Raw genomic sequence first — 15,742 nt, 5'->3', positions numbered from 1 at the left:
AGTGTTCTCATTCACTGACAGTAAACAAATAGCTTGAAAATGGTGAAGAATTGAAACCCAAAAAGGATTATTATAAAGTTGCAGTACTTTTCATCTATAAAGCGAATAATCTTTATTTATATAAAACCAGAAAAACTCTTTAAAGAGAAAAGCAGATGATCATTTGACCCACGACCCATTACATAGCGCGCATCTCACAGTGCATCATTTATGAATAGAAAGCATCCCACAGTAACATGTATGGCAACGGTGCAATCTATGGGAACAGGGACATTTTTATTTTATATGTCCCCCCAGGTTAGTGAGGGATCATAGCGTAGGGGACAGTGGCACTGTTGTGTACCTTAGCACCAGGAGATTTAGGAGCGGTAACTGCAGGCTCCGGTGTGTTTTAGGGTCTAATCCACTGATACACCAATGTTGAAACGCTGATTCCATATTTGCATCTTTCAAGTATATCCAGTTAGAGAGGGTTCGCAAACGAGCCAGGACTTGGAGTATTCTGTTTAATAAGTTTTTAATGCACACGGTGGGGCTTTTCACAGTGGTGATTGTACCCCTGTTTTTAGAGAGTTATGAAATAAAATGTATACGTTTTACTCATATATCACTTCAGTGAATTATATGTCCCCCCCTGCCATGAGTATACTTCAGTACCAATAATGTTCTGTTTTATACATTAGGATACATTGACACAAGCGTATCAGAATAACATGCGTGAATCTGGTCTGTGTGTGTTGCATTATGCATCAGCGTGATTTGCGAGTAGCATGCGTTATTCACACACTCGCAAAGCACATCTTTTTTTAATATTATTTTCAATAGAATTGATGCGCAAATCACGCACCGCACACGGATGTGCATAAGTGTGCGGTGCGTGGTTTTCACACACCCATTGACTTAAGTGGGTGCGGAACTGCGTGAAAACACACCAATATAGGACATGCGACGAGTTTCACGCAACGGACTCTCGCTGCGTAAAAACTCCTGCGTGCGTGAACGGCCCCATTGGAATCAATGGGTCCGTGCGCTGCAAGTGATTTCTATGCGCAGCACACGGAGGTTATTCATGTTCGTGAGAATGGGCCCTTAATCCGTGTGCGATTCAATTCAATAAAAAATAAATAAAGGATGTGATTTGCAAGTGTGTGAATAACGCATGCCACTCGCAAAGCACACGGATGCATAACACAACACACACGGACCAGAGTCACGCGCGTAAATATGATACGCCCGTGTGAAATTTAGCCTAAGAGAATAAAACTGAATGTGTTGCTGTCTCTTTAAAAAAAAAAAAGAAGAAGAAGGATCAGTTATGTCTGAGGAACAAAGAAAAACTCTTGAAAGCATGTGTCCTTATCTCCTGGCATAGGAAACACACTTTATCTTAAACAAACATCATCAAACAGCCCTTTTCTGAAACATAAAAGAAATTGAATAGACCTCAAAAGGGGCCTGTAATTAAAATGGACTTGGCAGGAAGACACAGGTGTCTAGTGTCCAGCAATGCTGTCTGTACTGTACAATAACCTCACTTTAAAAACTTTGAAGGTGAGGTTCCTGCTACAAAAATCTTTCTATTTGGGTACATCTGAAACGGTCTAGATTAGATACTAGTGATCAAAATTTTGGATGAATTTGTCCCATTATTTCAGAGGCAAATGGAGAGAAAACAGCTTGACACTCGATTCCCTACATTAATCAGTGGGATATAGATATCTTTATAAGGTTTCGTTCACATCTGCGTTGGGTCTCCATTGTTGGCTTCCATCAGACCTTTCCGTCAGGGGAACCCACAAACTGAAACATTAGCACTACCATTGATTTCAATAGTAACGTTTCCGTTGCTAATGGTTTCCGTTTGTCTCCGTCCCTTAAGGTTTCCGGTTTTGTTTTGTTTTTGCAGAATCAACAGCGTAGTCTACTGCGCTATTGATTCCGTAAAAAAACTCACACTGCTTTTTCTGTTCCATTCATAGGAACGTAAAAACAAGAAATACCGAAGTGCCGGATCAGTCGCATGACAAGCCAACGATGCACAATGGAACCCATTGACTTTAATGGGTCCTGTCGGGTATCCATCATTTTGCCGGAGAAACGTAGCACTGCAAGCTGCGCTATTCTGTCTGGCAAATATGATGATATCTGCGACCGAGGCTCCGTTACGTAGATGTGACCAGAGCCTAAACTGACACATTTATTTTCTCTTTTTTAAAGAGCTTATCTGCTTTGAGCAATCCCTTTTGGTAAGAGGATCCCATGACGAGAAGCTGATCATAGGGTGTCCCTGCTGCTGGGACCTCCAGCATTAGCTGTAATCTGTGCAGGAACCCAGAAGTGTCCATTCTCCTGCAGCGCCAACACAGGGTTTTTAGTAAAGCATTATAAAAGCACCCACTCAAATCAATATACCAGGTCCTCCAGAAAGAGACTCTTTGTGGATGATCTTCACTTTGAATGGAGACCCCACCCCCACTTTATAAATGCTAAATTCCTTAAAGAGGTTTTCCCAAAATAATAAATCACCTATCCACAGGAGAGGTGATAATTTTCTGATCACTGGGTGCCCCATTGTTGGGACCCCCACAGATCGTAAGAACACGGGGTCCCAAACCCTCCGTTCCTTCTCATTGTTCTGCCGCAGTGCGAAGGACATTGAATGGAGCGGCAGTCAAGTATGCGCCTGCTGTACCATTCAAAGTCTATGGGACTGACAGAAACAGCAGAGTACAGCGCTCGGCTGTTTCTGTTATTCTCAGACTTTGAATGGAGCAGTAGGCGCATGCTTGATCACCGCTCCATTTAAGCTTCTCCTTACTGTGGGGGGGGGGTGCCGTGAGGAAGATCTGGGTCTGGGTATTCGGGGCTTCCGTTCTCACGATTGGTGGGGGTCCCAAAAATAGGGCTCCCAGCGATCAGAAAGTTATCATCTACCTGTGGAAAGGGAATAATTTAGGATTCTGGGTAAACCCTTTTAATAGGGCTTTTTCAAGCAGACAAACACCTTTAAATAAAAAAAGTTTTATATAAATGTCTTACCGTGTGTGCACGGGATAACTGTATCGGGTACGACATTCCGTGTGGAGTGTATCGGGCTTCTGGAGCCCTCCTGCTTTGTGTAGCTGGCTGGGTAGATCCAGACATACTGATCCAGCAGATTTGAACTTTATTTTCTTAATGTAGGGAAGAGAGAGGCCAGAGAGGGATCATGGGATTACTTTGGTTGTATCATCTGTAAAAAAGAGAAATTTCAAGTTAAACATTTATTTACAGACAATAATAGAATCCAACCAACAGGTAAAATCACGTAACAATACAACAAATTATCTTAGTAAATACCCCCCTTTCTTCCTAGATACAAGGAAATTAAAAAATAGAACTCTATTGGTTATTGGTGAGAACATACTGAGAGTTGTAGTTTCAGGACAGGCTATGCACTTCTACACAATGCACCCAGTGGATATTTAAATGCTGCTCATATTCTTATTGTACTTGCGCATTTGGACACAATAACTGCTGACTTTCTAAAAAGCAAATATTTTTTGTGCGAGCCCGCATTTTGTACACGTAGTATGCGGACATTTCCTGCCTTTATCAAATTTCTAGATCTGTAAAGTAAAAGGCAAAAGAAACAAAAAATAAAAACACACAATAAAAGATTTAGAGTTCAGTATGGTGCACATTGCCACGCACTATAAAAAAAATGCATACCGCAAACATCCAGGCCCAATAATAGTAGATTTACTGATGGCCCGTGACCCACATCCATGTCTCTTCTAGGTGTGAGGTCATGCAAGCAACCGGTTCAGCCTTTGCCCTGAGAGTTAAATATTCAGGTGGAGCCCGTAGACTTCCTCATATGTCATGCAACCTGCACTTCATTGCACTGTATACTCTTTGGTCAAACGGCAGCACTTGTCTCCGCTTCCTTTCTGTGAGCAGTTCACACGTGCCCTCAACACTGGTGTCAGAATCGCTAGCTGGGGTGTGAAATAGAGATGGGGGAGGGGAAGTTCTTTCCTTGAACCGCAGATCAGGAGCGCTTTTATCTGCTGCTAGCAGATACAGCAACTTGAACAAGCAATAACTTGCTTTCTTAATCACTGTATTTTCCCCTTGACTGTAACTTGCATCACCACTCTGATTCAGACAGATTTAAAGAGATACTAGACCAAATAATGAATGCAAAATATGTATCTATTAAATCAGCCAATCAGTAGTGCTAATCTCCTCCAAATCTGTTCCATTGCAGCTGGAGACTAGGCAAGCGGAGTTCTGCCTCTTTACTTACTGCAGAGGGAGGGTCCAGGGGCAGCAAACTGCCTCCCAGCCAGGGACTGGTCCAATTTGTGGTCCATTAGAAAAGGGAGATTAAATGGATTCCTCCATAGAGTAATACAGTATTTATCTTTAACCTTTTGAAATGATGCCGTAAAGAGCGGGATCATAGAATAGCTAATGGTAGTATTTGCTAGTATTTCTTTTTTATATTTTATAGTCTCGATTTAAATTCACTACATTCATATTAATCTGACCGAGTTTATGCAAAAGGAAAATCATCCATGAAATGGTTCTATAAAACGGGTTATTAGAAAGAGGGAAACGTGTGAAATAATAGATGGAGAAAGGTACCACACAGTTTGAGGAGAATCGTAAGCCATGTGAACAACATAGAACTAATGGATGGCATTTCTTACGCAAAGACCATAGCAAATAACCAGAACTCAATAGTCATTGAAGACCAGAAACTAAAACCATGTACAGTACATGAAGATGCTTACTCCTCATGTGGCTCAATTTTACGTATTACACCATCCAATATCAGAACTCCTAAATAGTTGCACTAGCACTTTCCCGCTGTCCTAGTATATTTTTTGTCCAGACGACGCAATCCACCACAGATTAGCAGAACAGAAAGTTATAAGTGCGAGTGTGTGTAACTGGGGGGAGCATCAAAGAGGTAAGGGTCCTCTTACACCGGCCCATTTTGGCCGTAACAACAAGCGCCGATCAATGAGGCAGCCTGTTGATTAGCGCTCGTTTGCTACCTTCACAAGGAGCAATGATCAGTAATATATGGGGACAGGTGCTCATTAATACGAATGCTCGTCCCCATACATTTCCATCGTGTCGGCAGCACGTCTCCACAAGTTGTGCTGCCGACAACGATGATATTTTCTGCTGCAGAAACAATACGACCAGCCGATGATCGTTCTGTGAACAACCATTACCCCGATAATAGGCCCGTGTAAAAGGGCCTTAACGTCTCTGTAACCCTTTGAAAGGGTTGTTTGATTTTTTTTATAAAAAGTTCAGTGTGATTGGTGAAACTTTCTAATTAGGTTTTATTACAAATTCTTTTTATTTTTCGAGATACAGCTGCTTTGTATTCTCTATACAGAGCAGCTGTATCGTTCGCTAAATCCTGTTCCCGTCAGGTCCGCGGGACCTACTGCTTCAGTGTCAGCAGGTCCTGCGTGTCTCTGACACACAGAATCTAGCGGTTACCGATCACATCTAAGTTCATAACTTAGGATCTACATGGAATCTATCACATCTAAGTTATCGGTAACAGCTCGATCCCGCGTGTCAGAGACACTATCGGCAACTAATCCGGGATCGAACACACTGCAGGGAGCCGGGCTCCTAGCATCATAGTTATGTACGATGCTAGGAGTTCCTGCCTTGCTGCAGGACAACTGTCCGGTACTGAAAACATGATTACAGTGGAAGAATCAAAGTTTTTACAATTCCACCTCACAAAGAATGTTTTTTTAAAGTTTTCCAGTACAGTATTTTAAATACTGCCAATAGAAACTACAACTCCTTCAAAAATAGCCCCCACACCACCCTATTGCTGGAAAAATAACGTTTTGGCTCTTGGAAGGCGGGGAGTGAAAAAGGAAAACAGGAAGAAATGGCTTTGTCCCTAAGGGGTTAATGAGATTTTCATGCAATTGACATGTGACAAACATAACAATAAGAATAACAAAGGATACAACAGAAGTCACATGCAAGCTACATATAAGTTGTGAGAAAATTTGAGGACGCCTCCTAATGAATTGAAGTGCGACACTACAAAAGTCTGTGTGTGGCAACAGCCTAGAAAAAGGTTTTTTTGTATTAATTCGGTTTCAAGACCCGAAAACGTAAATTAGGTTTACCATCAAAATAGATAAAAAGCGGTTTTGCAGCCACTACGGTCATCGCTACAATCAAACAGGTTATACAGAACCTGAGTTATAAACCAACTACAGGCCTAATCGGATATAAATAAAAAAACAAAACGTGATTACCTATTCCACTTTCACACGCAAACTCAAAAGGGAAAACATCTCCTGATTTTCAGAAGTTTTTTAAGCCACTCGCAATTTTCACTGCGTTTTTACGGCCGTTTTTGGAGCGGTTTTCAAAATGGCCGCGTAAAAAAATGGCCCGTTTGAACAGAACACCGTTTTTTCCATTGAAACCATGTTTGGAGGCGTTCTGAAACCGATTTTTCGGGCGTTTACGGCCCGAAAATAGTTTGTGTGAATATACCCTTATGTGCCAGGAAGAACTGCACTTGTCCTCTTCATACCCTCTAAATCCTTGGTTGACCTAAAACCCTGCTCAGTAAACATCAGTAACCATCTTACTGAATAAATAATGCACTGTACAACTGCGCATAGATGTAACATTTTTCCCTTAAAACCACATAATGTATCAAATGGAAGAGGGGTTCTTAAAATATTAGTCGTCATCAAGCTTCATGTTCTTCCACCTCTCAATACAAGATTCTAGGTCTCCGTCCAGATTTTGTAAAATGAACAGCTTTTTGGTGGCCTCAGCTGGTTTCTTTGCTGTGACAATTGTTTTCTGCCAGCACTAAAAGGCCTCCTTTTAGCTTACTACATGCTTGTAAATCTCAAGAGGAAGACCTATACATAGGAGATTTTGGGAAGAAAAGCTAGCATCCAACAATGACTAAAACGGCAGAAGAGACAAGTAGAATTTGGTTGTCGAAATAAAGATGCACTTGCAGCAAATCCAAACATGCATGTTTATGGAGGGTTGACCTTTATCTAATGTCTGTGGCCACCTTTAGTAAAAAATTACTTGCCGCACATTGATTAGCTTATTACGATGGGACCTGTCAAGGGGGGGGGGGGGAATATATTTGGCAGCATGTGAATAGTCAGTCCTTTAAGTTTCTGTGTTGGAAGCTGGAAAAATGGGCAAGCATAAGGATCTGAGCAACTTTGAAAAGAGCGAAATTCTGATTGCCATAAGCCTGGTTCTGGGAATCTCGAAAAGGTCTTGGGGTGTGTTCACAGTATGCAGTGGTGAGTACCTAGCAAAAAAGGTCCAAGGAAAGACAACCGGTGACAGGGTCATGGGGGCCCAAAGATCATTGATCCACGTGTGGAGAAAAGGCTAGCCCGTCTGGTCCGATTCCACAAAAGAGCTGCTGTAGCACAAATTGCTGAAGCAGTTAATGGTGGCTATGATAGAAGAGTGTCAGAACACAAAATGCATCTCAGTGTTTGGGATTGCGTAGCCACAGACCAGTCAGAGTTCCCCTACTAACCTGTGTCCACCGCCGAAAGGGTCTACAAGCATCAGAAATGGACCATGGTCTGATAATTCACGTGTTCTTTTACATTATATGGATGGCCAGATGCATAATTTACCTAGAGTAGAGATGGCATCTGGGTGCATTATAGTAAGAAGGCAAGCCGGAGGATGCAGTGTGATGCTCTAGACAATGTTCTGCTGGGAAACCTTGTATCCTGGCATTCACGTGGATGTTACTTTGACACGTACCACATACTTAAAGAGGCTCTGTCACCAGATTATAAGTGTCCTATCTCCTAAATACCCTGATTGACGCTGTAATGTAGAGAACAGTGGTTTTTATTTTGGAAAAACGATCATTTTTGAGCAAGTTATGAACAATTTTAGATTGATGCTAATTAGTTTCTTAATAGACAAATGGGCGTTTTTTACCTTTTGACCAACTGGGTGTTGTAAAAGAGGAGTGTGTGACAATGACCAATCAGCGTCATACACTTCTCTCCATTCATTTTTAGCAGTTCTCGCAACACAGCGGGATCTCACGAGATCACGCTGTACTGTCACATACTCCCACATTAACTTTACCGAAGTGTCTTGAGAGTGAATAGTCATCACCTCCAGCCAGGACACTATGTCTATTCACAATCCCGACACTTCGGTAAAGTTTCTGTGGGACTTAATCACAGCACAGTGTGATCTGGCGATTAGTATGACGCGGATAGGTCAAAAGGTAAGAAAAACACCCAGTTGTCTATTAAGAATCGAATTAGCATAAATCTAAAATTGCTCATAACTTGCTCAAAATGTATCGTTTTTCAAAATAAAATCCACTATTATCTACATTACAGCGCCGATAAGATTATGTAGGCGATAGGGCACTTAAATTCTGGTGACAGAGCCTCTTTAAATAGGTCATTGGTCTGTGTAAAAACGGGCTTTACCTGACATGCAACACCAAATCATAAATGAGTGGAGAAAACCTGTCCACGTATTTCTTAGGTCTTCTGCCACCAAACAGGATGGGAAATAATTTACAAAAATTGGCATTATTATTAGCAGCAGCCAGGTTCCTTATCCCTACCTGCTGGAAATGTACGGTCTCCCACTGGATAAACAAATGCAACCAAATCTAATGGAAGAAAATCCTCATTGGGAGACTAAAACGCACCACTATTTTCTTATGATAAATAAGTCTTGGGCTGACTTCAGGAAAATTGTATTATAATAATTGTAGCAAAGTATTGGTTCACGAACTAGTAATTATTCTATTAAATTACAATGTTTGTAGAAAGATGTTTGTATTGGAAGCTCAAACTCATTGCAAACGTATTTTTGCATTACATCAAGCCCTTTCCCCCCTAAACTCCTTTTGGTCCCTTTTTGTTCTCTCAAAGTGTTGACTATATGCGGTAATGATCTTTTCATCTATATTATATCAGTCATATTTTTTTAAAACCCAATAAAAAAAAACAAACAAAAAAAAAACAAAATGCAGAATAAAAAAAATTAAGCAAAAAAATAATAATAAAAAAGATGGAAAAAACTAAGTGGGGAAATGCTATGGTTCTCTTCGGGCAGTCATCTTTATAAAGGTACATTAGTACGGCACCAGAAAACAGTTTTAGCATCATCTCCTTGGCCAATGCGGATTTGTGATTCATCACTAAATATCACTCATCATATCATCCACACATTTGTTGTTTTGTTTTGCTGTGCATTTTCTATTTTCAAGGAATATTAGTTTGAGTTTTCTATACGGAGATTGACGTCTTAATTGGTCTACCTGTATGTTTTCCCTTTTCATTTTGCTTATACTATCTCCAAATTTTACACACAGCGGACTGGAAAAACAAACAACATTTTTTGCCACACACGGTTTTGGATTTCCATCTTGAAGGAGTAGTTGTCCTATCCTTTCCATTGTTTCAATTGACAACTCTGATAGGGCCAAGTTTACCTTGAATTAGCCAACTACAACAGCCGGTTGTAATTTATAAGCACTCCCTTTAACTGTGGGTTAATTAGCATTTTTAGATTTGTGCCAGTATTTGTTTTAGAAATGTAAATTACAATGCGATTACCTAATTTTTTCCTCTACTTGATCTGGAAAAAAAAATTTGTTTGGAGGTATGTTTTACACAGCCAGAATGTTCAGCTATTAAACACAGATTGTTTTGTGTCATATCTTTAATTTGTCTATTTCCACATCCTCTAATTGTGGCAATTCCATAATTTTTGCCAGGGGTTGTAGAACAAGGTTCCATGCGCAAAGCTTATTTTATAGCTCAGCTAACAGGTTGCCAATCACAGGTTTGGATCCTGTCCAGATAAAAAAAAAAAGCTTTTAAGAAAGCTTCTCTCAGAGGATGGGATAAGTCTCCAGCTTGGAGGATAACAAATATACAACTCCATCGTTAAACCTGTAGCAGCTCGACAAAAAAAGAACATTACACTGTCACTAGGAGTTTGAAGGCACCATCTCTAGAAAGCACAGTTTCTGTAATGTATTCTAAAAAGGGTTCTTAAGGGCCACAAGTGATCTTAAAGAGGACCCGTCACTAGGTCATATAAGTTGAACTGGTTTACTGGCCTGAATAGCGCTGTCTCGCCGATTCCAGGACTGTGCTTGTTTTTTGTTTTTTTTTCTGGACCACCCGTTCCAGAGATATGGCCCACTGTTGTGTTGGCTCCCTATATGCCAATTTGCTGTAGTTAGCCAACAGGGCGTGAACTACCCTCAAGCTGCCTTGTGCTGAATGGTCAGCATCAGAGGCAGGGAAGCTAGCTCCACCCAATTGGCCAACTACAGCAAATTAGCATATAGGGAACCAAAGAAAGAGTGGGCCATCTCAGGAATCGAGTGGGGGGGGGGGGAGGGAAAAACAACAACAATGCACTGGAATAAGGGAAGCAGCGCTATTCAGGTCAGTTAACCAGTTCAACTTATACGACCTAGTGACAGGTCCTCTTTAAGGTCACTTATGGCCCTTAGGAACCTGTACTAGAACACAATACAGAAACTGTGCTTTCTAGAAATTCCGTTTGGAAGTTTGAGGCAGATTTTCCTCTCCCTGCACGCCGATTTTCGCGGAGTTTTTCGCCCGCGGCCATTGAGCGCTGCGGCCATAAAACACCGCGAAATACGCTCTCTCTGCCTCCCATTGAAGTCAATGGGAGGTCAGAGGCGGAAGCGCCCGAAGATAGGGCATGTCGCTTCTTTTTCCCACGAGGCAGTTTTACTGCTCGCGGGAAAAAGACGCCGATGCCTCCCATTGAAAATCAATGGGAGGCATTTTCGGGCCGTTTTTGCCGAGTTTTGCGACGCGGTTTCAACGTAAAAAAACTCGGCAAAATACTCCGTGTGAACATAGCCTAAGGCCCTGTTCACACAGAGTTTTTGCAGGCAGAAAAATCTGCCTTGAAAAATAAGCTCCAGTTTTTTTTAAGTGGTTTTGCACCACACGTGTTTTCTTGCGACTTTTTTTCCTATTTCTTCCACAGACAGAGGAAAATACCGCGAGTGTTTTTTGCCGAAAAACGCGTTAAAAATCTCGGCAAAAAAACTTTATTTCCGTCTCCCATTGATTTCAATGGGGCTTTTGGAGGCAGAAAACGGCTCAAAATAGGGCATGTCGCTTCTTTTTCCGGCTCATGATCCAGAGCACACCACATCCTCTATAAAACATGGTGGAGGCAGTGTGATGGCATGGGCATGTATGGCTGCCAAAGGCACTGGGTCACTAGTGTTTATTGATCATGTGACTGAAGACAGAAGCAGCCGGATGAATTCTGAAGTGTTCAGTGATTTACGGTCTGCTCAGATTCAACCAAATGTAGCACGTTTGACTGGATGTCGCTTCACAATACAGATGGACAATGACCCAAAACATACTGCGAAAGCAACTTATGAGTTTTTTAAGGCAAAGAAGTGGAATATTCTGCAATGGCGAAGTTAATCAACAGATCTCAACCCGATCGAGCATGCATTTCACTGGCTTAAGACAAAACTTAAAGAGGCTGTGTCATCACATTATAAGTGGCATATCTTCTACATAATGTGATTGGTGCTGTAATGTAGGTAACAGTGTTTTTTATTTTGAAAAACATTCAATTTTGACAGTTATGACCTATTTTACATTTATGCTAATGACTTTCTTAATAGACAACTGGGCGTGATTTTACTTTTTGACCAAGTGGGCGTCGTGGAGAGAAGTGTATGACGCTGACCAATCAGCGTCATACACTTATCTCTATTCAGCACATCGTGATCTTCCTAGATCATGATGTGCAGTCACATACTCACACATTAACGTTACTGAAGTGTCCTGACAGTGAATAGACATTGCCTCCAGCCAGGACGCGATGTCTATTCACAATCCCGACACTTCGGTAACGTTTGTGTGGGAATTGCAGCACAGCAAGCGTAATCTCGCGAGATCACGCTGTAAATGACAGCTTACAGCGTGATCTCGCGAGATTACGCTTGTTGTGCTGTAAATCCCACACAAAAGTTACCAAAGTGTCGGGATTGTGAATAGACATCGCGTCCTGGCTGGAGGTGATGTCTGGTCATTCTCCCGTCGCTCCGGTGAAGGAACTGTGGGAGTAAGTGACGTCAAAGCAAGATCACGCTGTGCTGTGACTAAAGCTGTGCATGAATGAAGAGAAGTGTATGACGCCGATTGGTCAGCGTCATACACTTTTCTTTACAATGCCCACTTGGTGAAACTAAAAATAACTCGTTAGAAACTAGCTCATAGACTTCTTTGGTCGTGTGCAAAATTGTGGATGGCTACGGATCTGGATCCGTAGCGGTCCATAATTATGGAAGTGTTGCTACGCGACGGCAGGGGATTCCCTAAAATGACGCCTGAGTAATCATGTGACCTTTTCAAGCGGTTGGGACATGTTGGTGACATCATTTGTAACCTTGCCTTTTTTTTTTTTTTTGTTTGCTCATCCGTAAATACAGATGCACTATGGACAGTGTTTGCGGACAGTGTGCCAGATATGCTGATGACTACGGATCCGTATTTTGCGGACAGTAAATAACACTACAGTCGTATGAATGAGTACTTAAATGTGTTCAAATAAGTGTTCACACTAATACTTCAGCTGAGAAAAACCAAAAGTTATCTACCTGTAGGCCCGCAAGAGCTGAGGCGCCCATAAGTCAAACTTCCGACTAACTCCGATCCCTTCATAAATGGCTTATGTATAATATTTAGTAATAACCAATTTACTATAGTAAAATGGTAACATCAGGCTTTTCATCATCATGTAAATAATCAGGCTACTTAAACAGAACATACAATATATTTTTTTTTATTCAATTTCTAAACAAATTTTTTTTCTAAATATGCAACCCACTATGCATTAATAATATATAATATGTAATATTTCACCCGACTCCACCCAAAGCTAACTCAGACTCCACAGCCTCGAAAGCTCTCTCCCGCTTGCAGTATTCTCCACTGCTCCAGTTTAAAAAATAAAATGAAACCTGTAAGCCACAATCCTGCACTGGCACTCAGCCACCTTCTATCATTAATATTGTTCTGATTTATTATGGATTCCTACATTGTCAATATGCTACCCATCACACCAGACAGGACCCAGTACTCATACCAGTATGCCTCAAAATGGTGCAATGGGATACGAAAAAATGTAAGATAAATCATTCCATTGAATACTCCCAAGACAATATATTGTATGCGGACATCACGCTGAACAGGAGCCAGTATTCAGAGCATCTCTCTGTAGTTTCCCATTGAGCACAATTTTATTTCATTGACTTGATGCATAAACAACTTCCAGCATTGCAAAGGTTTGGGCTTGACTCCGGCTTTGCACACACTTGAATGGACACCTTAGACATTTTTATTGAAAAAACTAACATTTTCAATCAGTGTGTTTGGTGCAACTTTCTAATTACTTTTTATTAAAAATTATTTTTACTTTTTGAAATACAGCCGCTTTGTATTCAGTATACATAGCATCTGTATCTTGCCCTGAGACCTGAATCTGTAAGGTCCGTGGGACTGACGGGTTCAAGGTGTCTGACATCCAGGATCAAGTAGTTACCGATGACATATAAGTTCAAAACTAAGGGCCTGTTCACATAACCATTTGGTTTACGTTTCAATGACAGAATCAATAGCGGAGTCGACTGCGCTATGGATTCTGTCGGAAAAACGGAAAACTGCCGGAATGGTGACGAACGGAAACCATTAGCGATGTTTCCGCCACCATTGATATAAATGGTGAATGAAACGGAAGCTGTGGTTTTCGCTTTCACTTTCCGTTGCGGGATTCACCCGACAGAAACCTCAGACGGAACCCCGGAAAGGAAAGCGAACGGTGATGTGAACAAGCCCTTAGATGCAATCGATAACCGGTGGATCCTGGGTGTCAGAGACACTGAATCTGAACAAAGCAGCTGTATCTCAAAAAGCAAAAATAATTTTTAATAAAAAGTAGTTAGATAGTTGCACTAAACACACTGATCTATATATGATGATAAATTAATATTATATATATATATATATATATATATATATATATATATAACGTGTTGTACATGTCTATCTTGTGTACTTTTATCCCTTGCATCGTATTACGTGCCCTCTGCTTGTAACAAGGTCAATGACGTTACCCCAGATGGGGACATGCAGAGAATTTTTCTGGGAAGCTCACGCGGCTGCTATTGATTCTATGAAAGTGTGCACGGTTGTAAATAGAATAATTCTTATTGCTGTAGTAAGGATTTTACTTTATCTGCCTTTCATCAGTTGTTCGTGGAAAAGAGATGAGTAATTATCAGAGTAAAAAGGTAATTTTGATAAGATTAATCCAGAAAATATGAACAAAGATAGAGATCCTAATGGGAAAACATGTTGAAAAACCCCCAACTATAACTCCAGTTATTCCAGTCCCATATAACCCACAATTCTCCTCCCAAAGCTCACCAAGTCATTATCTACTTTGAAAAACCTCTTTTTGGTTTGTGGGTCCTCTACCAGTCTAGTGGTTTGTAATGGGGGTTTTGGGGTCCTACAGGTGGAAGCCCACCACAATCAGAAGCAAGGAGAAACAGAATGAAAATGTGTGTCTTCCCATCTGGTTTCAATTGATACCTGTGGACCTCCAAAGTCAAAATGTCACATTTATCGGGACAGGACCGTTCCGATATTAAAAAAACTCTACTAGCTCAGCAAGTCAAAAACCAAACTTTTTAAATGTTTTGGATGATACAGTAATATCTACAGAGTATTGTACTCCTTTCCTTTATCCTATGCTTCGATATTCTTTGGCTAGAAATAAAAAATAATGTCAGCAGTGAAAAAAATAATAATAACACTGTTCCACCTATGACATGGTGTCTCCTCTTCTGATGTCCTGCAGTTTTCTTTAGGCCCGATTCACACGAACGTGTTAAAACGTCCGTAAGACGGCCGTTGAAATAGCGGCCGTCCCACGGACCTATGTAATTCAATGTGGCCGTTCACACAGCCGTTGTTTCAACAGACCGTGCGAAAGGTCCGTGGGAAAATAGGACACGTCCTATCTTTTTACGCATCCCGCATTCCTCCATAGACTCAACTATGGGGGATTGCGTGACATCGCGTCCCGCAGCGCTGAGCACAGATGCACCACGGACGTGAAAATCTGCAGTTTTTCACGTCCGAGATGCGCAGCGCTCGTGTGAATCAGGCCTTAGTATGAAAAAGTTTATTACAAGAATCTTTTTTCCTTACCTTCTTTTCTTGCTACCTCCAGGGGTTCTTAAAAGGACAGGTAAACTTTTGCAACCATTTTTGTGTATACAGCTCATATGCTGACTTGTGTTTCCATAGTTACAGACAAACAAGCTCTATGTGTAGTATGACCCTGCAGTCGTGTGTCAATTGTCCACTCTTCTTATCAACTTACATACAATAGAAGAGGGGGCAGATGGAGGGGTACACTTAAGATCGGTATAGCTATCGGCCGACAGCGAACGACTCCCTCATGCACATGAACAGCCAAGCGGGCATGCGTTCTCAGGGAGATAGCCGCTGCCAGACTCCACTGGCGGCAGCATATCTTTAATCGAATAAAAGTATTGGGTATGTTGAAATTGAACATGCCCGACGCTTCTCTCTTTTGACCTCTGCCGTCGGGGGGCCCCCATACACATCAGATG

The 15,742-nt window shown here is 41.3% G+C and overlaps 1 protein-coding gene across 17 annotated transcripts in view; it reads right to left on the bottom strand.

The window, feature by feature from the left end:
* The window catches only part of NCOR2 (nuclear receptor corepressor 2), a 429,457-nt gene that overhangs the window by 335,577 nt on the left and 78,138 nt on the right, over positions 1–15,742 (bottom strand). For all 17 annotated transcript variants that reach the window (XM_075833601.1, XM_075833585.1, XM_075833675.1 and 14 more), the window contains one exon: positions 3,040–3,232. In XM_075833601.1, coding sequence (XP_075689716.1) covers positions 3,040–3,144 — 105 coding nt within the window. In that variant the 5' untranslated portion in view covers positions 3,145–3,232. The remainder of the gene's footprint in view (positions 1–3,039; positions 3,233–15,742) is intronic.

This window comes from Rhinoderma darwinii, chromosome 1 (genome assembly GCF_050947455.1).
Source record: "Rhinoderma darwinii isolate aRhiDar2 chromosome 1, aRhiDar2.hap1, whole genome shotgun sequence".
Lineage (NCBI taxonomy): Eukaryota > Metazoa > Chordata > Amphibia > Anura > Rhinodermatidae > Rhinoderma > Rhinoderma darwinii.
This window is presented reverse-complemented; position numbering and strand designations above follow the sequence as displayed.